The sequence below is a fragment of the Mirounga leonina genome, unplaced genomic scaffold (genome assembly GCF_011800145.1).
Source record: "Mirounga leonina isolate KUSES-001 unplaced genomic scaffold, KU_Mleo_1.0 Mir_93, whole genome shotgun sequence".
NCBI classification, from domain to species: domain Eukaryota; kingdom Metazoa; phylum Chordata; class Mammalia; order Carnivora; family Phocidae; genus Mirounga; species Mirounga leonina.
In genome coordinates, this window is record NW_023270854.1 from 8,696,907 (window position 1) to 8,718,250 (window position 21,344).

The 21,344-nt window shown below is 39.7% G+C and overlaps 2 protein-coding genes across 5 annotated transcripts in view; one reads left to right on the forward strand and one right to left on the reverse strand.

Moving 5' to 3' along the window:
• CCDC102B (coiled-coil domain containing 102B) overlaps positions 1-18,564 on the reverse strand; it is a 198,717-nt gene extending 180,153 nt beyond the window's left edge. Inside the window, exons 1-3 of one of the 3 annotated variants that reach the window (XM_034996060.1) lie at positions 18,140-18,564; positions 17,098-17,167; positions 15,204-15,353 (exon numbers count right to left, since the gene is read on the reverse strand). The gene's annotated coding sequence lies outside the window, so the exon portion shown is untranslated. Of the gene's footprint in view, positions 1-15,203; positions 15,768-17,097; positions 17,168-18,139 lie in introns of those variants that run through there. The other 2 variants (XM_034996061.1, XM_034996062.1) reach the window with 2 other exon arrangements.
• Positions 18,565-18,679: 115 nt separating this feature from the next.
• TMX3 (thioredoxin related transmembrane protein 3) overlaps positions 18,680-21,344 on the forward strand; it is a 43,360-nt gene continuing 40,695 nt past the window's right edge. For both annotated transcript variants that reach the window (XR_004677644.1, XM_034996057.1), the window contains exons 1-2: positions 18,680-18,910; positions 19,953-20,007. Coding sequence is in view for 1 of the 2 variants with exons in the window: in XM_034996057.1 (XP_034851948.1) it covers positions 18,865-18,910; positions 19,953-20,007 (101 nt within the window). In the remaining variant the exon portion in view is untranslated. The remainder of the gene's footprint in view (positions 18,911-19,952; positions 20,008-21,344) is intronic.

Genomic DNA, 21,344 nt, shown 5'->3' on the forward strand with positions numbered 1-21,344 from the left:
CAAATGGCAAAGCTCACAGATGACACCTTCTCCTGAGAATTACTCCCAGCCAAATAGGAGCCACTGCATCTTCCAGGCTACTCTTGCCAATTTTCTAAGGGCACATTATAGCCAATAACTGACTGAAATGGAGGTATAAAACTTGAGTCCTTTGGCACAAGGTAGGGCCAACCTTTGTGCAATTGATGCTCTAGAGCTGTGCTGTTGAACACGTGGTGTGACTAGTGGCCACAGAAGAGCTGAAATGAGATACGCTGTTTACATGTTGGATTTTGAAGATTTGGTATGAGAAAAGAATGTAAGAAATCTCACCAATGTTTAATATTGATATATGCTAAAATGACAATATTTTGGATGCACTGGTTTAAACAGAATGCGTTAAGCCATCTGTTTCTTTTTACCTTTTTAAATGTGGCTACTAGACAGTTTAAAATTATGTGGCATGCAACATATTTAATATATTTATTTTGGATGGCGTTGCTCTAGAGCTTTCCTCTGGCATCAGTCTAGTCTTCAGCTAAGACCTCATTCTTGCTCATCTGGATTCTCCTCTTCTGTCCTGATTCCCCCAATGCTTTCCTCTGGAGAACACTCCCTCACTAAATCCCCAAAACAGAATCCCACGTCAGGCTCTGTTAGGAACCATACCTAAAACACTTGATGTTTTGATAAGTTTGGTCTTCAATGATCTATAAACAACTAGATATAATTTAAATCAAAATAAAAATATATGAAGAAAACACTGCAATTATGTAACCAGCACTATGCCATCAAGACAAGGTTCTATAAGAACAATGTGCTTAACTCATAGCCTTAGGACACAAAGCTAAGGATATGCCTGGTACAACAACATTAAGAATGGTTTTGATCAGAATGTTAAAAAAAAAAAAACCCGCAATTTAAATCAGACAGGTCTTTTTTTTTTTTTTTTAAGATTTTATTTATTTGACAGAGAGAGAGGGAACACAAGCGGGGGGGAGCGGGAGAGGGAGAAGCAGGCCTCCCACGGAGCAGGGAGCCCAATGCGGGGCTCGATCCCAGGACCCTGGGATCATGACCCAAGCCGAAGGCAGATGCTTAACGACTGAGCCACCCAGGCGCCCCAATCAGACAGGTCTTATGTTAGCTCATACTCAGTTAATGCTAACTCAGTTAACTCACTCAAAGCTGGGGAGAGATCCTCATGTTCTACAGATGCTATTAAATGGTTCAATATTTAAGATTATCATCACTGCTTCTGATGAGCAAATCAAAATTCACAGTTCTTTAAAAATGCAGGAAGCTACAAGGTAAGATGTGATTAGGTTTCAAAATTTAAATAACCTTAAACTTCAGACCTTCTCAAAACATGACACCCACTGGGGAGTTTGTTTTTGCTAGGACAGCCTTTCACTCAATGTGGAATTTAAGAAACAAAACAAATGAGCAAGGGGGAAAAAAGAGAGGGGGGAGGCAAACCAAGAAACAGACTCTTAACTACAGAGAACAACCAACCAGAGGGGAGGTGGGTGGGGGATGGGTGAAATAGGTGAGGGGGATTAGGAAGTGCACTTGCTGTGATGAGCACCAGGTGTTGTATGGAAATGCTGAATCTCTAAATTGTACACCTGAAACTAATACTACATTGTATGTTAACTAACTGGAATTTAAATAAAAACTTTTTTAAAAAACGAAAAAAATAGAATTGTTACTCTGAATACTTATTGCAAAAACATATCTTTTAAAATCCCGAAAATTCCCATCCAATTCAACTCTATTATACAGTGATAAAATTTGCTTTAGTATAAAAGAGTATGATATTTTACATAAAATAACTGTTAGAGAAAGTGTATCAGGTCACTGAAGAGTTGACCTCATTTATGAAACAAGCAATCTTGTTAACAAGCCTTGCCTGCATAACCTCATACTACCACATGATGTCACTGTAACACAAGGTTTTAAGCATGGGATAAAATCTTAAATTGTTGAAAGACAACCTTTGCTGAGAAAGTGTTCAGTTAGAATTATTGTAAGCAACACAAATCTTACAACATTAGGTGTTTCTAATTGGTGAGTTTATACTGAATCTCATATCTCACTTATCAAAAAAAGAGACCTGGACATATGGCAATCTGCTGCTTGGTGGGGACAGCTGGGAAAAAGCGTGAGCAGTTTAGGAAAGCCCAGGCTACATGTGTACCTCATCAGATCTCCCTTCAGGCCAAATAGAAAATGTTAAAAAACAAAAATAAACAAAAACCCTATACCTGGAAATGCTACTGTGAAATTTAAAAACACCAAAGACCTAGACAAAGGTGTAAAGCTTACCGTGAGTTACAGCAGATCACCTGCAAAGGAACAAGGACCAGAACATAGCACATCACAACAAGAATGGATACAAACAAACAAGGAGTAGTATGGTTTTCAGTCTTTAAGGAAAAGAATTTAAGATGTAAAACTATATACACAAGCAAATATCCTCTTAAATACGTTGTTATAAAATATATTTCAACAATACCAGACTTAGGAAATTTTTCTACTTAAAGAAAATATTATAAATATTCACACAGGAAATATTCAAATCAGTGTTGAAGAGATATGGGAAGAATGATCACATGACATCATGAAGAACTGTGTGGTCTAAAACACCAAGCTCCAACAAAATGCAAAAGAAAGAACATCCATAAACACTCCATTCTCAAGTCTAGAAAATTCAGTAGGTTGAGAAAGAAGATTAACCACTCCCACATTTCACGCACTCTTTGTCCTGAAAACTTGTGGACAGTAAGATGGAAAATGTCTAGAGAATGGTTAAAAAGATCAAGCATTTCTTTCAGGAAAGGTACTTAAATGATTGTGATCTTTGGCCTGAAAAAATATCTGAAAAGGTTGACATTTAGAAAAGTTTGAAAGGAATATATGGGGGGACTCGTTTTCAGAATATTGAATTAGGACATATTGCTTTAAATCTAAAACAGACTTAACATTGTGACACCTGAGTCACTACACATAAAACCCTTGGCATTTATAGATTTCTATTTGTGGTATAAATATATGTGATGCATTAAAATTTTTCCTTAAGCAAGGTGATGACAGTAATCTCTTGGTATTGTCAGCCCGTGGCATTCAAAACATACTGCATCATGCTGACTATAAAATGCAGTTTGGACTTTAATGCATATATCAGTACCCTGCTGTTCTGGCAAATTTCTACACCTCTGACCCAACAGCCTCATGTAATAAACACACTTACAGACAGACACTTCTTCAGCTGTTTGTCTTTTCAGAGCTTGGTATCTCCGGTCACCCCAAGCCTCTTAATGAGCCCTGAAACCAGCTTCCCTGGGGATAGCTAACTGTTCTTTCCTGTTCTTCCCGGAGGACAGGCTTACTTTTGCTACTATGGCAACCACTGCGAAGTGCTTTCTCTCTGATTTTTCCAGCTTCTTAGTAGGGTGTGCAGGCTTCTCTGCAAAGATATTCTAGAAGCTTTCGGGGCTTTCAAAATCTGGTCTCAAAGAACTTACCTTTGTCCATAATAAATCTTTATTATAAACAGAGCACGGACTCCATTATTTCCCCATTTGCATGTGTACCTGTAACCTCTGCTAGGAAACAAAGGCAAAACTTGGGTCAAATCAGTCCCTCAGACCTAGCTCTCTTGATGCCGAAGCACATGGTTCCAGCAGATGTCGCCATTCTTAGGACTAGCAAAAATTCAAACCTAAATATCCTTCCAGGCTGATGGAAACAATCTTAGCTCTTATGAGGGAAATATCACAAAGTGGAAGGAGTAAACACATGCCATCAGGTGTAAATTTCTTTTCTTTTCTTTTTCTTTTTTAGAGAGGTGGAGAGAGTGGGAGGGGAGGGGCAGAGGGAGAGTATCCTAAGCAGGCTCCATGCCCAGTGTGGGCTCCATCTCACAACCCTGAGATCATGACCTGGGCCACCCAGGTACCCCAACTTTCATTTTTTAATAACCAAACTTCTAGAAGTAATTGGGTGGAAGACCTCTTTAGGTAGGTCCTGATTTTAGGCAAGGTATTGATAGTTTATTTCCTAAATCTCAATATGTGTTGTACATTCCTCCCCTCTCCTTTATTCACTTTTTCATGTGTTTCTTAGTAAACAACACATATGTTTGAGTCTGTGTTCTTATCTTCCAGGACCAAGACAGACTATGTGAGAGGCAGGTCACTGGTCTTCCTTTCCAACCCATCTCCTCCTCTCCCCTTTGCTATTTGGGGAGGACCAGGGTGGCTTTGGCAACATTTCTGAGCTATTTTAGTTCAGAAAGACTCGTGAATTCACATAAGGATGGTAAACTGAGTCTGTTTAGTCTCTGCATAAACAACCCTAACCCCAGTTCTTATATCTCCATGAAGTTCTCCTTATAAATTGGATGTCTTCCTTTTGTCCCTCAGCTAGGATCACTCTATGTGAGGTTCTCAGTCCAAGGATCAGGAAGGGCCCTCCACCTATGGCCTTGTTCCATGGATATTAAATCGTTATGGTCCTTAGTCTGTAAATTTGTAATAGGCATGGCAGGGATGACTCAAAATTAGTTTTATATCATGGTTCTGGGAACCATGATATGCTGAAACATCTAGGAGAAAACTGGAAAACTTTAACCCTGAACAGATGTTTTCTGTGGGCAGGTGAGAGTTACGACAGATAATCAGGAGACATTCCTATGAAAGGCCCTCAAGAAAATGCCAAACAGGGGCGCCTGGGTGGTACAGTCCATTAAGTGTCCCACCCTTGGTTTCAGCTCAGGTCATGATCTCAGAGTCATGAGATCAAGCCCTGGGTCAGGCTCTGCACTCAGCAGGGAGATTCTCTCTCCCCCTGCCCTTCCCTGCAATATGCGTGCATATGCTCTCTCTCTCTCTCTCAAATAATAAATAAATAAATGAATCTTAAAGAAAGAAAGAAAGAAAATGCCAAACACCCATTTAAAGGAATATGACCTCAAGGTTTGATTACTATTTCCTGAGCATTCTTTGGGTCCACCCCAGAAAGACTTAAAATACACAAGGTATTCACACAGAAGCCTGGTAGTCCAGTAAACTCTATCTGGCCCACATAAAAAAGATTCAAGATTCCTCCCCTGAAGCAGTATATTTTATTGAAATCAACTCTTCCACTCTCTGAAATTTAACAGTTGAGAAAATGAATATGTATCAAAATGGAGAAAGTTCCTCAGAGTAATAAAATACTGAAGTCAGAGGATTGAAAAATTGTTTGAAAGAAAAATAGCAGGAAATATTTAGTAGACACTAAAATTTAAATCTGGAAAACAATAAATTCTCCTTGGGTGAGATATAATCACAGATTTATTTTTAAAAAACTGTTTCCTCCGAAAAGAGAATGGACTACACTGATTCATGTAATTTTCTGAACTTCTACTGATGTGGAAATGGTGTTCAGAAATTTCAGAACCTTAAGAACAATTGTCTGTTTGAAGAGCTTCCCTCCAAATGAATTCGACAATGGATATATATGCCTGAATTGACCTTACCATGTAGCATATTACACGACAGATGTATATTTCCACATACCACTGGCCCTTCAACAATGCAAGAGTTAGGGGCACCGACCCCCATGCAGTCAAAAATCTGCATATAACTTTTGACTCCAAAAATTCAACTATTAATAACCTGTTGACCAAAAGCCTTCCCCATATATAAATAGCTGGTTAACACACATTTTGTGTGTTGTATTACATTCTATATTTTTACAATAAAGTAAACTAGAAAAAAGAAAATGTTATTAAGAAAATTATAAGGAAAACACATTTACAGTACTGTACTGCATTTACTAAAAAAAAAAAAAAAAAAAATCCCTGTATAAGTGAAACTGTGCAGTTCAAACCCATGCTGTTCAAGGGTCAACTGTACCTATGTAATACATATGTAATTATTAGTAAGATTGTTTTTCCCTCTGCCCACTGAACTGGCCTAGCGTTAACAGAATCTCAGGTGGGAACAAACTAATATGTAAATGGGAAACCCAAACTATAGTTTCTAAAATTGATTTTCTGTGAAAAGGCACCAGGGTTTTTTGGAAGGATAACTGATACCATGTCTGGGGAAGGATGGTATAATAGATATAGAACTTCTTTATCAGAAGACAAGGCTTCATTCCAAGTTTAGTGAAATCAGATCAAAAAGACACAGGAACCAAATTATAGAGGTTTGTGACAATATGAGCATCAAACATAGAATAGTGATTACAGTTAGTTAAAATACATTAAATATATTAAAGTCCTGAGTCCTTACACACAAAGATAAATATTACCTTAACTACACCAAAGAGGATCAGGAGATCGGAATATATTCCTACTGGATCTTATTAGTCAGTCCTTTTAGTGTTGTTGGCACATTTACATATGGATGAATGACACAGATTCTAGTTAAGTATTAGATACATCATTTAGAAGACATTTTCTGACTCAGGAATGGCCTCATATGTGTAACATCAAGTCAGATAAAGATACAGAACATCCATAATCAATCTGCTATCATTAAAATCAGTAATATTTGAATGCTTTTAAGAATACGAATGAATGTAAGATTGCATTAATGTTTTAAAGTCTTTAAATTCAGGAGAAAAGATATTTACAGATATAAATGTTTGAAATCAGCTGCTTATCCTAGGTGGAGCTGCAGACTTCTATAAGAAGATAGAATTATCACTTGAATAACTCCGGTGCTAAAAATTATGAAAAAAATTGGCATAATAATTAAAAATAAGATTCAAGTGTTTCTTCAGGGTCATAGACAAGCTCTAAGTTATTCCCTGGGGCTAACTCTCTAAAGGTGAATAACCTAATTAACTGACTTCCATAATTAGGTTAGCATCTTTTAACCTAAGGGAAACTTAGAAGTAAATACAGATACATTTATGAAAAAGAAAACTGAGCATTAATATTTTTTGTATTTCTGTATTTGTAATGGGTAAGAAAATCCAACCTATTATAATGGTAGCTTGGAATCTAATCTGAAATATGTAATTCAAGGAATTAATTTAGATGAAATCCCACATTTATATTTAGTATTAAAACGTCCAAGAAAAACTTAGGTGGATGATGACATTCATAAATATAAATTTTACTCAGATCAACAGTGTCTGATAATTCCCAATGTTCCACAACCACATACAAAATGAAAGTCAAATGGTATATCAATGAGGCCTTATTTTGTATTTCACACACTTTAATGAAGTACAGCATCTTCATATATTGTTTAATATTTGCGTTTCCTCTTCTGTTAAATGCCTGTTCATTATGTTTTGCTCATTGTTATGTTATGTGCTTTATATTTTTTCTAGTTTTTAAAATATTAATCCTTTTTTAGTTATGTATGTTGCACATAACAGATCCAGCTCTCTATGTTATTTTTCAACAAATAAACCCTTTCCTTTTGACCAGTAATTTTTGTGTTAATTTTCTTCTACACCAAAGTATTAAAGATAGTCCCATATATTTAGTTCTAGAGATTTTAATATCTTGCTTATTCATTTGTCTTCTTTCTCACTGGAATTGATATTTGTCAATGGTGTAAGATTTAGATACAAGTCAATTGCTTTGTCTTTGTGGATATTACATTGTCTCAGTGCGATATGTTGTTTTCTCCACTGTGACCTCTGTCACATGTCAAGTTTTCATTTATACCAGAGTCTGCCTCTGAGATGCCTATTTGAGTCCACTGGTCAATATGCCTATCCCTGAGCCAATACCATATCATCCTCATTATCATGGCTTTAAGTCTTTGATGTCTAGCAGAATAAGTTTCTCATATTATTCTTTTTCTGTATGAATGCTTGGATATACTTGGGTTTTTGCTCTTCTATATGAACTTTTATCAGCATGTCAAACTTCTTATGATATTTAATGACATGTCACTGAGTCTATAAGCAATGTAGGAGATGAGATATCAGGGTGATACTGAGTTTTCTACCTATTAACAGTGTTTTCTCTCTCCATTTACTGGTGTCTTTTTCAGTTTAATTAAGTAATGTTCACAATTCATATGGTTGTCACATATCCTTAGTTTATTAGAAGGGAACATATTTTTGTTAATAATACTAATGACCTGTTCTTAAAGTTTATCTTTTCTCTGGAGCACCTGGGTGGCTCAGTAGATTAAGCGTCCGACTGTTGGTTTTGGCTTAGGTAGTGATCTCAGGGTCATGAGATCAAGCCCCGCGTCAAGCTCTGTGCTCTATGTGGAGAGGGCTTGAGATTCTCACCCTTTCCCTCCCCCATACCCCTCCACCTGCTCACGCACATGTTCTAACAAATTAATAAAATCTTTTAAAAAAAAAGATAAAATAAAGTATGGGGCACCTGGGTGGTTCAGTCGATTAAACGTCTGCCTTCAGCTCAGGTCATGATCCCAGGGTCCTGGGATCGAGTCCTGCATCGGGCTCCCTGCTCAGTGGGGAGTGTGCTTCTCCCTCTCCCTCTGCCTGCCGCTCCCCCTGCTCTCTCTCTCTCAAATAAATAAATATTTAAAAAAAATAAAGCATATGTTTTCTTTTTATTGTTCTTTTAAAGAAATGCAATTGCATTTTGTATAATGATGCTATACCTACCCACTCTGGTAAACCTTTAATAATGCTAATAACTTACATCAGTTTTTTTTTTTAATTTTTCAATATAAATAGTCTTATCTATGCTTAATGATGGTTTCCTTTTCTTCCCATCCTTCTACTATCCCTTTTTCTTCTTCATTTTACTACCCAAGCTAGGATTTTCAGTGCAATATTTAATAGGTGTGGTAATAATAAATTTCTCATCTGATTCCTAATATCAAAGGAAATTCTTCCATTTTTTTTTTTTTACCCTTAACAAGAATGTTGGATACAGGGACACCGGGGTGGCACAGTTGGTTAAGCATCTGACTCCTGGTTTCAGCTCAGGTTGTGATCTCAGGGCAGTGAGATCAAGCCCCACATCGGGCTCTGCATTTGGCATGGAGTTTGCTTGAGTTTCTCTCTCCCTCTCTCTCTGCCTCTGTCTCTCTCTCTTTCTCTCTCATAAATAAATATATCTTTAAAAGAAAACAATAATGTTTGATCTAAGTTATTGATCCTTATTATGTATCCTAGTATTTCCCAACTCTTTGAGCATAGTAAAGCCCACAGAAGTTGCTCATGTTTTTAGGGCCCTTTGGTGTAAATGAATGAGGCTGCTCAAGGCAGCAGACAAGAGGCTAGGTTGGTCTGCCTGCTCCAGGCCACACCGGCTGCACCTAAGGCTTCGGGGGAAACACAAGTAGCACAGCTGCAACATACTGTCGGGGCAACGGGTGGAAAGCTCTATGTTGATCTGAAAACTGTAACTGGGAGGACCAAACTGGCCAGTAGTTTTGTTTCTCTCATGCGGTCCTCGGGTAGCAGCAGTGCTTCAGTTACTGAGTATAGAGAGCCAAATCAAGAATGTGTATCATGCCCGTACATTCCATTCCAGGCCTCTTGGAGGAATAGGGAAAACATGCTATGTGTGGGCCCTTCTCTCTTAGGAATACTTCCCAGAAACAGCTACAAATGTTGCCTTTCCTGTTGTGAGCAGCAAAAAAGACTAGAGTTTCTGCTGAGCCCGGTGGTATGTGTCACCATTCAGCCTATCATTTCATGGCTGGGATTTCAGCATGTCCTTACATGGCCCCACTTAGCCACTTCAAGAGATAGAACTGAAGCAAGCATCAATTTGATTCCAGTCACGGAGAGAAACTAGGACTTCTTTGGTGAGCATGACTTGGTTCTACTTTGATTTGCACTCAGAATTGCCACAGTGATTTCCACAGAGTGGTATCATCCAGTTACCTATGGTCCACTAGCCAGACCAAATTGTAAGTCCATAAGCAACAGTCCAAGTGTCAGTATGCACCCAATTATAGGAATTTTATTTGTTCCTGGCAGCTTCCTTACTGTGAGGAACAGGGCCTGTAATTCAGCCCACTGGGCTGCTAACTTGCTTTTGCTTCCTTCCATGAAGAGCTTACTATTTGCTGGGCACAGAACAGCTGCTTTCCCCATGGAGCCATGACACCTTCTGGAACTGCCATCTGCGAACCAGGTCAGTTCCTTTACATCCTGGGGAAATTGGGGCAAAGTTGAGACACATCAGTACTAACAACAGGCAAGTCTTCAGATAGCTTTTTATGAGGCCCTAGTGGAAAGGAGGCTACTTGCTCATGAATATGTTGAGTCTCACTATGCTCCATGGCAGAATGCCTCTATAATATTTTCATTTTATGATGGAACTTCTTTTCATATATCTCTCCTTGTTGGGATGCTTTTTGACCTTACCCATCAGATGATGGGTAATTGAGTTGATACAATGTTGTGTCCTTCAGTTAACGGGGCTGTCTTAGTAAATGCCCAACAACTAGCTAATAATGGTCTTTCAAAGAAATATACCAGAGAGCAGTATCAGATAAATGCTCACTGTTAACTATGATTATGGGCTTTTGCCAAAGACTTGAGTCTGCATGAAGGCAGGTGGCTGACATTTCAAGTATCATTTCAGCATTAGCACCTACATGGGTCAGCTCAGGCTGCTATAACAAAATACCATAGACTGAATGGCTCAAACAACAGACATTAATTTCTCATAGTTCTGGAGGCTTGGAAGTCTGAGATCAGGGTGACAGCATGGTTGGGTTCTTCCCGCCTTACAGATAGCTCCCTGCTTTCTGTGTTCATACATGGAGGAAAAAAGAGAGCTCTCAGGTCTCTTTGCTAGGTCTCTTTGCTGTCGTTCCCTAGCAAATAATATTAAAGAAAAGGCATTCACCAGGTCAACTACAGAGAACTGCACAAGAGTTTCTTTTTCTTCACCAACACTTGTTTCTTGTGTTTTTGATTTGAGCCATTCTGACAGGTGTATCTTACAGATTGGATTTGCATTTCCATGATGAGTGATGTTGAGCATCTTTTCGTATGTCTGTTGACCATCTGTATGTCTTCTTTGGAGAAATATCTGTTTATGTCCTGAGTCCCACATCAGGCTCCCTACTCAGTGGGGAGTCTGCTTCTCCCTCTCCCTTTGCCCCTCTCCCTACTCATGCTTGCTCTCTCTCGCTCTCTCTCTCTCTCAAATAAATAAATAAAATCTTTAAAAAGGGGGAGGGGGAACACTAGTGGAGTGCCCACTGAAATCTGGATAGACTTTCATAAGAAGCCAATAAAACACGGCTGCCTCTCTGGATGTCTTCTGCTTGTTTTTTAATTGGATTATTTGTGGGGTTTTTTGGTGTTGAGTTGTAGAAGCTCTTTATTCTTGGCCTTTTCTTGTCTTGATTTCTTTTCTTTTGTAAAATTTTAACCTTTGTATTAACCTGAAGTCTCACTGGAGGAAGCTGGGACAAGAAATCCAAAAACTGCCTCTTTTACATCCTCTGAGGTCTAAGAGCAGTATCACATATGGTGTCCATGGTGATAGGGCTCCTTTTATCATAATCTGAGTGAGGGGTATCCCCTGCGGGGCTGATTTCATTATCCTATAGCCTGTCCAGCACAGTCCACATCACAGCTTGAGTAGACACCAACATTTATATGACAAGAGAGGAGCAGAGGACTAAGCGTTCTCTAGTAGTTCCCTGCCTTAATCCATTCGAATCAGCAAAGACTTTTCCTTGAACTATCCCTAGGAAGATAGCAGCCAAAGGAGGATCCAGGATGAGCGCAAACAATCCTCTCCACTCAACAGTACTCAGAACCAGAGACACTGCTACTTGATCTAAAACTCTCAGGAACCATTTCAACAAAGGTCATCAGGACAATGCTTATGACAGTCTGACAGTCTATAAAAGGCCTCCACTGTGTTACTGAATAATCCCTTACTTCATTGCTTTCCTCCATCATCAACTGCCCTCCTTGAATTACCTTCTTAGTTGTAGTGGGTTTCATAGGCTTAGCCAACCCATCAGAAGTTACAGTGCCCGTGTTCCTTTGGTTGGAGCTCCATTTGCTAGCAAGAGAGGATGAAGCTCAACCTAAGGAGATTCTGGACTTTCTCTTTAACTCACGCTGAAAACAGCAACTAGGAACTGATTTAGCCAACCTGCCATCAGTTTGCACTTGTCCTCTTAATTTTGCTAGCTCCTGGAATTCAGGTTGTCATTTCTGTCATGGAAAGTCTTACTATCAACAAGTAACTGATTTCAAAGCTTGTGCTACTTTGAACCAAGAGTAGCTGGACAACCACCTTTGCATCAATGCTTTCTTTCCATCCTCTTTATCAGAATCCTTTTTCTTTCTAAATAATGCCTGAGCCATATTTTTAGCAAAGAATGAGTCAGAAGTCTTCTAAGCAATCCCACCTCTAATACCAACTGTACTAAAATGGGGTTCATTTAAGAAGGATGTTTGACCCCAAATAACAATACTTACAAATCTTGGGGCGCCTGGGTGGCTCAGTTGGTTAAGCGACTGCCTTCGGCTCAGGTCATGATCCTGGAGTCCCGGGATGGAGTCCCTCATTGGGCTCCCTGCTCAGCAGGGAGTCTGCTTCTCCTTCTGACCCTCCCGCTTCTCATGCTCTCTCTCTATCTCATTCTCTCTCTTAAATAAATAAATAAAATCTTTAAAAAAAAAAACAAACAAACTTACAAATCTATTACTCATTAGAGGAAATGGATACAACAACAATGTTCAAGTGCGAATCTGGATCACTGCCAAAGGCCGCCTTACAGCAAGGGTCCACACAGACCTGGTGTAAGCTTCTGTCTTCTACTTTCTATAATAGTCATGGTTGTAAGCACTTTCTCTCTCCGATAAGGAACCCCCTACACATGCATAAGACACCTTGGAAAAAGAGAGCCCAGGAGTCTCACTGGGTTTTCTAATATTTTGCTGGATACATATGCAAATTCCTGGTACAAAATCAGCCTCAACAGCAGTGCTCTCTCTGGGCGGGGGCTCTCACAAAGACCAGATGCAAATCATCAATCTCACTCTTACCAATAAACAATGCTGACAGGCTGTTAAAAATCACCATAAAACTCCTTGGGTCCAAGGTTACAAAAGCAACATTATTAGTAGGCATGTTTCAGGTACTGCAAACAGAGGTTAGTGCCAGACGGAAACTTTTAGAGCAAAACAGCTCAGGCTAATTCCAGGACTACTAGAAATTAACCTGAAGAGAACATTATGTTGAGGAATTGTTCATCTAGTCCTGGTTTACTATTATGATTAAAGGTTGATATGTAACAAATTCAAATTATTCTGCTGCATTTATTTAAATGTTACATAAATTTCATCTTTTTATCTGGTATTGTGGAAAACTGACATGAAGTTTTCCCCCTAGGGTTAATCCACAATTGGTTTTTCTAGAGGGAGAAAACCTAATTTAATCCTTTTTGGTACATTGCTAGATCTGGTTTGATAACATTTTATTTGGAATATTTATGCATTTTTGTTCATGAATGAATTGACCTGTATAATTACTTTCTCACAAATGCTTCCTCTGCTTTTGAAAACAAGTTTAAACTAGCTTTATTGAACAAATTGAGGAGTGTTTCCTATTTTTTTTTTTTAATTCTCTGGAAGAGCTGGTAACAGATTTTTTTTCATAAAAGTTAGCACCTTTTCATTTCTTTACCAGAGCTATGTCATACCATCTTTTGGGCCCTCTGCTGGAAAAGTAGAATCAAGTCTCAAATAATGCCTTTTTAATTGTATCTTCTAATATTATAGATGTAGGACAGTACTGTATCATACCTCTGTGAATGTAAAATATCTTGTACCTGCTTTATGATACGTAATAGTGACCGTGCTTTATCAGAGCTGTTTTTAATGACGTTATTCTAGAATGTCTTCTTTCCAGATGATGATTGAGAAGCTAATAAAAAAATGGTGCCAGGTACCACAACAGTAACAGAACTTTGCTGTTTCCTGGGGTTTTGTTTTTTTTACCTTCCCCCCCCCCCTTTTTTATTAATGGAGTGTGCTGGATGTCTCTATAATTTTGTTCAGATGACTGTAGAACCTGGAAAAGCTGTTGCTGCTATTGATGCATAACATACTGCTATTGGTCTTTTTATATAAATAAATATATATATATATACACATACATATACATATATATATAAATAATTTGAATTTTTGGAAACTTTAGCTGTGCTGTCAACTTTGGAAAAAGTATCCCAGTTGTACCGTGTTGGGTTGGCATTGTACAGAAATTAATAGCCATATTGGTCTGGAAATGTTAAACATAATTTTTTCCATTTGTACAGGGGTAATGCACTGTATTAAATATGTAAGGTCTTATCTACATGGGTTTGATTACAAAAACTAATAAAGTATTCTCTAAATAAAAAAAAAGTTAGCACCTTTTCTTTATAACACTTTTAATCTTTCTTGATTCGATTTCTTTCGTGGTTATCCTATTCGATTTCTTTCGTGGTTATCCTGTTATCCTTCTAGTTTATTTTTTTTTTTAAGAATTTTATTTATTTATTTGATGCGGAGAGAAGGCACACACACAAGCAGCGGGAGTGGCAGGCAGAGGGAGAGGGAGAAGCAGGCTCCCCACAGAGCAGGGAGCCTAATGCGGGACCCAATTCCAGGACCCTGGGATCATGACCGGAGCTGAAGGCAGATGCTTAACTGACTGAGCCACCCCGGCACCCCTCCTTCTAGTTCTTGAATTGATCTTGGTAAATTATAAATATTTTTAACTTTTTTCTTGTAACTTTTTGTTTATAACTTGATTTTGTTTAATTTTTTTGTCTGTATTGTATTAAAGTTGCTTATCTCTTTAACCTCTGCTGTCTATATCTAAGTCCCTATTTTGGTCCTAATGTTAATGCAATTACACTGAAAAAAAAAATAATGGCAACACAATCAAAATAACTGATTGTCTTCCCATCATCCCTTCATACATTTCTCAGTGTGGGTATTCTTCCCCTGTGCCTAGATGAAAATTCTAACAAACCCATCTGGATAAAAGATCTAATTAAGTAAAAAACACAATTCAATTATTTGCATACTCAGTCCTAGTATTAACAAAATTCTGAACTAGATTTACCCTCAAAAAATTTTCCCCTTCTCCTCCTGAGACTGTTTTAGGCTGCAAACTTGCAGTGGGAGTCGGGGTCTTGATTCACCTTCTCTCCTTTTTGCCTTTCCCAGTGAGTGAACTGGGGCTTTGTGCTTTAAGGGTCGGTATATAGAGAGGGAATATGAGATGGGTACAGAAGTTCTCTTACCTGAACTGGTTCTCCTTGAGTTGGCTTCCCCTTCTCTGGGCTTGAAGGATGATTCAGCCTGCCTCTCGGAAGGTGGCCCTGATTTCTGGATGCTTGAGGTGCTTTCTCATTTTCTCATTCTTTCTCATGTGCTCTCTCTTTCTGGATTCACTAAAACAAGAGATTTGTCCATTTTATTGCTTGCTTCAAAAACACACTTTGGGACTTCTTTTGAGTCTATTGTAACTTTTTTTTTCCTCTCTGAATGAGATAACATATAAAGCATTTAGAATACTGCCTAACTCAATATATAAGCCTCATAAGTGGGAACTGTTACAACCCACTAGGAAGTGAACTGAATGAGGGTCCATTTTGTTCAATGCCATGTTCTCAATGCACAGTTTCTGGCAAATAAAAGAAAACTAACATCCCTGTGTATCTTTTGTGCCATCCTTTTTCTAAAATCTTTTCATCTACTTCTCAAGGAGAATAGTTAACTTTCATTTTTTTTTATTCTAAAATAAAAAGGTATTTACATCTATAAATTTCTCTGCACCAATTTTGCAGCATCCTACAATTTTAATAGACATTTTTTGGTTTACTTTTAAGCATATTTTAATTCCTATTAGTTTTTACAAAGATGTTATTTAAAAGTGTTTTTAAATTTCCAGATTTAGGGGATATTTTTATCTTTTATAGATTTATAATCTTATTGTGTTGTGGTCAGAAAACACACTGATGGGCGCCTGGGTGGCTCAGTTGTTTAGTATCTGCCTTCGGCTCAGGTGATGGTCCGAGGGTCCTGGGATCGAGCCCCGCATCGGGCTCTCTGCTCAGCGGGAAGCCTCCTTCTCCCTCTCCCACTCCCCCTGCTTGTGTTTGCTCTCTCGCTGTCTCTCTCTCTGTCATAAATAAATAAAATCTTTAAAAATAAAAAAAATTTAAAAAAGATCCTAGGGTCCTGGGATCCAGTCTCACATCGGGTTCCTTGTTCAGCAGGGAGCCTGCTTCTCCCTCTCCCACTCCCCCTGCTTGTGCTCTCTTTCTCTAACAAATAAATAAATAAAATCTTTAAAAACCAAAAACACTGATAATACCACATTTTTTCAATCTGTTGAAACTTACTTTATGATATGCTAGGTCTATAATTTTCTTCAATGTATGTTACAGTATGCATTCCCTGCTTGTTTAATGCAGAGTTCTATTAATGTCCACTTTGTTCTCAAACTTGTGTTCTCAGGACCTCTCTACACTCTTAAAAATACATTAAGAATTCCAAAGACCTTTCTTTAATGTGGGCTATATCTAATAATATTTACCAAATTTTAAATTAAAACTGAGACATTTAAAAAAAGTATCATTTAACACTAACGATAAAACCATTACACATCATCAAGAAAAAACTATTAAAAAAAACTTGATTTTTATTTCTAGATTTTTTTTCACCTTATGTATTTTACACAAAGAAATCTAAAAATGAATGGTATTTTCTGGATTTATTTTCCTTCAACACTAAATGAGATCTGCAGGCCAGAGCAACAGCATCACCTGGGAACTTGTGAGAAATGCAAATCCAGACCTACTGGTCAGATTCTGAAAGGAGTATTCAGAAACTGTTTTATCAAGTTCTCCAGGTAAATGATGCTTAGTACAATTTGAGAAGCACTTTTTAACACCATATAATGATCACCTTTCCATTAAAAAAAAGCTTACATAGCTTTATTTACTCTTAAACTTTCATTTCACAGAAAGTACACAAACTGTAAGGGCAGAGCTCAGTGCATTTTCACAAAGTGAAGCGATCTGTATAGTAGGGCTCAGATCAAGAAAAAAAAAATTGCCTATACCCCTGCCTTCTAACACTATTAATTTCCCCAATTTTAAGCTTATGCACATAAAATCATACAGTAAGTACCTTTAAGTTGGAAAGAACCCAGCGTAACTCCAAGGATAATTGGCTGGTCAAATACCACAGCCCTGTATCTCTGGAACAAATAATACATTATATGTTAAAAAAAAAAAAAAAAGGAAGAAGATAGTAGGAAGGGAAAAATGAAGGGGGAAATCGGAGGGGTAGACGAACCATGAGAGACGATGGACTCTGAGAAACAAACTGAGGGTTCTAGAGGGGAGGGGGGTGGGGGGATGGGTTAGCCTGGTGATGGGTATTAAAGAGGGCACGTACTGCATGGAGCACTGGGTGTTATACGCAAACAGTGAATCATGGAACATTACATCAAAAACCTAATGAGGTAATATATGGTGATTAACATAAAATTTTTAAAAATGAAAAAAAGAAAAAATATATTTGTAACATTTGCCAAAATAGGATGACTGAAAGGGGGAGGAACAGGGAGGGAGAGGATTCGAGAGCAAAAAGAGATCCGTGAGGCAGCCTTGGGTTAGGAAAAGAACAGCTCTGGAGTCTGAAACTTTGTTTCAAGTGGCAACTCCATCATTTGGAGCTATTAAGTAAATTACTTTTTCTGAGCCCCAGGATCTATGTAATTCCTACTTTGGTAACCTGTAGGAGAATTAAGTATTTACGTATGTTAAACTCAAACTAGACACACAATTAAAAAATCTTTGAATCTGCTGAAGGCCCACAATGGATACTACGCTGTGTGCATGAAATGGGTGAAATCTAGGGCTTGCTCTCAATCAGATCGTAATCCAATCTTCCAGTCGTCAGGAATAGAATTTTCTGAGATCTCTGACCGTTGGAAATTTGAACGTAAGGTGACCTGGCTGACATCATAATCCATTTCTGTTCTCATAACACATGTTCAATATTGATTTAATCTAAATCTTCTGATATTTTAGGTTCTATAAAAATGTCATCTAAATCAGATGTAGCGCCTGCAGGAGTCACCATATAAAAATACATCGCTTTTATAAATATCGTTTGTTGTGTAGGTGAAGATAGCAGCAAATATTTTACAGTATTTTACTCTTACCAAAGGAATCAGAAAATAGGAACGAACATCAAAAACTTGTATCTTAGGATCAACTTCAATTTTTCGGGTTCCAAGAGCAAGTTTTTAAGATGGGACTCCTTTAGTTGGCAAAAACGCATGAACAGGGCTTACTACCGGAGCAGGTATCTCATTTCGCAAACAGGCTCAGAGAAGAGTCCAAATTTATTCTGGAAATAGATGGAGGCTCACACATCAATCCATAGCCTTCCATCTTTCTCCACACCGCTAACACCCACCTCTTCTCACGAATTTGATCGCTCGCTGCACAGGCGCAGCAAGTGAAAGATCTGGCAGAATTAACCCCCCAGCTGCGTTGGAGTTTATGTCACTTTCCCCTCTAAATTTATCTGGTCTCTAACTTCCCGGAAACGCCCCCCAACTACACACCCCGCGCTGCCCCCACAGGAAAGCACCCACTTGCTAGGTTCCCACGCTCCCGAAGGCAGCGGGAGGCGCCCAAAATTTGTAGGCACGACTGCGCAAGCGCCCAAGTTCCACGCATGCGCCGCAATTCCGCGCATGCTCAGAGGCGGAGGCCGGCGGCGTCCTGGGAGGGTAGCGGAGGCCGGTCTGCCCCGCCCCCGCGCTCCGTGCCCGGCGTCCCTTCCGCGCGCCCACGGGCAGCTTCCCTTTCCAGGAGCGCAAGCAGCAGCCGCCGGTGTCTGGTTCTTTTCCGTGGCTTTTGCAGCTCTTCTGCAGCAAGCATGGCAGCTGGGAGACGCGGCGCCGGCCTGCGGCTCTGCGCCACAGGTAAGGGCCGCGCGGGGACGATGGGAGCGGGCGCGGGGACCCTCTGCCGGGCGGGGTCGAGCCTGGACGGGGCTCTCCCGCCAGGGTGCAGAGAGGCTCTGGGATGCTCCGAGATACCCCCCAGCTTCTGGGTCCTCCCCCCAGCTTCTGGGTCCTTCCCCCCAGCTTCTGGGTCCTTCCCCCAGCCGGCTGTGCCCGGGACCAGTGCCAGAAAAAGATGCGCCTGTCTTCCATTTGGTTCTGTGCTTGGTGTGGCAGGAAGTTTCAGTAGCGCTGACTCCACCGAAAGGGTGAAGGCTCCACCACCCCAGCTTGTGGCCAAACCTTGCTTTGGCTTTAGGTTCCGACTCCTGGCACGTCCGCAGAATTTTTACCCACCCGGGGGTCTGGCCGAGGACAGGTCATGATCAGGTCGACGGATTGTGAAGTGTGAAAAGTGATCAGAGTAGGTGGCGGCCTTTCTCAGCCTCCTCTTGCCAGCATCGCTTGCCCTGGTCCTCCCTGTGGTGTGTTCACTTGCTCAGCGCCCCTTGGTTCCCCCTACGTGCCCGGCTGTGAGAACTGTTAGTGTTAGACATGTAGCTCAGTTGTGTTTCTACCTACTAAGTTGGGGGGAAAAAAACAAAAACAAAAAAACCCAGTATTTTGAATGGCAGTTGGAGTTTATACAGAGGAGGAGATCATTACTACTGGAGAAATACGGAACGATTTCTGTGTTAAAAAAGAAAAAAGATGGGATGGCAAAAAGGAAAAAAATGACGAGAGTAAGAACATGTTGAAAGAGAACCTGTGTGTTTCCGAATCACTAGCCTACATAAACCTTGCGGGTGGTCGTATAGGTAGGTGCCTGCAGAGTGAACATTTAGTAAAAGGATGAACTACATATGCCTATGCTTTGTTTGTGCCTCGGAATGATCAGTGATGGATTTTATGGTAGGTTGTAAAACATCAAAAACATTTTGTAGATGACTAAGCATGTAGTGTGAAACAGTAAAGTCAGCATTTACTGTAAACATTTTGTCCTTTTTTCCTTTTTTTCCAGTTTTTTTACTTGATATGGCTTTCTGTAAAGGATTTGTAGAAGATTTAGATGAATCGTAAGTATATGTGTATTTTAAATGGCATCTTAACTTCTTTAAACTCTGGTGTTATCTAAATGTTTCAATGAATCTATTTTAATAATAGAGACCGTAATGACCAGTGTTTATATGGCACTAATTTTGTTTCAGAAGTTGTCCTGAGTGCAATATATATGTACAAAATGGGGTTGTACTCAACAGAGTTTACTAACAGTTCCATATTCTGTTTTATCATTTTTCATTATATTTGTTAGCTTTTCTGCGTATATCATGATTGAGCAGGTGCTGGACTTTAGTAACCGTACTTTATATTTGTTTTTATAGTACCATAGCGTTAATCACAAAGCCTTGCTTATAGTAGGTAAGTAGGTGAGGAGTCCAGCTCCACACAGACCAAAATCCTACGTGTGATCTTTCAGGCCTGACCACAGGCAATTACAAGGCTTCCTGGCAGGCTTTGGGCGGTGAGGCTGCTCTCCCCACACTAGACTTGGTGCACAATGTGCATTGCAGTCTCTGGAGGGAGTTGTAATCATAGACTAAGGCCCCTAGGCTAGCCAGGCTCACGTGCATATCTAGCATGCGCAAGTTGCCTCTTTTGGAGGCCTCCTTGTTGGGGGCCTCACCTGGGGCACTTCTAGGCATCTCTGCTGAGACCTCCTTATCTAGCGGGTTGGCAGAGGCACTTTTCTTGGCTTGGACTCAGGACTTTTCTGCTCCTGTCCCTTTCCCTCTTTCCTTCTCCTGCCCATGGGTTCATAAAGAGGCAGAAGCCCTTGGATGCTCCTCTGTAGTGAGGTGGATTCTTTTGTCTATGTTGCATCCACCTGACCCTCGCCTGGTACTGTTCCACTGGGAAAAATGGAACATTGAGGAGCTGGCACCCTTTTTCTTTTTTATTTTTTGCCTGTTGGCTTATGTTGTCACAGTAAGTGAATAAAGACTTGGTTATTACTTTCAGTTTGGCTTGTTGTCCTACTTAACTGCCTGTACACAACAAAACTGGTACAGTAGTAGGGTGGTCATGTGAGCACAGTGCTGTTCTGGAAGAGTAGAAATCCTGAGGATCCCAGGGGGCACTGCCCACCAAAGACTGGACGCGATGAAGACTCACAAGTGACAGTGTGGCTGGGCTGTTAACGTAGGCAACATACAAGGACCTAATTCCTGGCCCTGATCTGGGAAGCAGTATAACATCCATTCCAGAGGAGATTGTTACCAAACTTTTGACCTTTTTTGACCCAAAAAAATTAAACAAAAAAGCAGCCCAGGGATTGTGGGCCTATGTGGCTACTGGTGCTGTCACACAGCCCTGTGGGGATCTTGCTGGCACCCTTCCATCAGATTACCGAAGG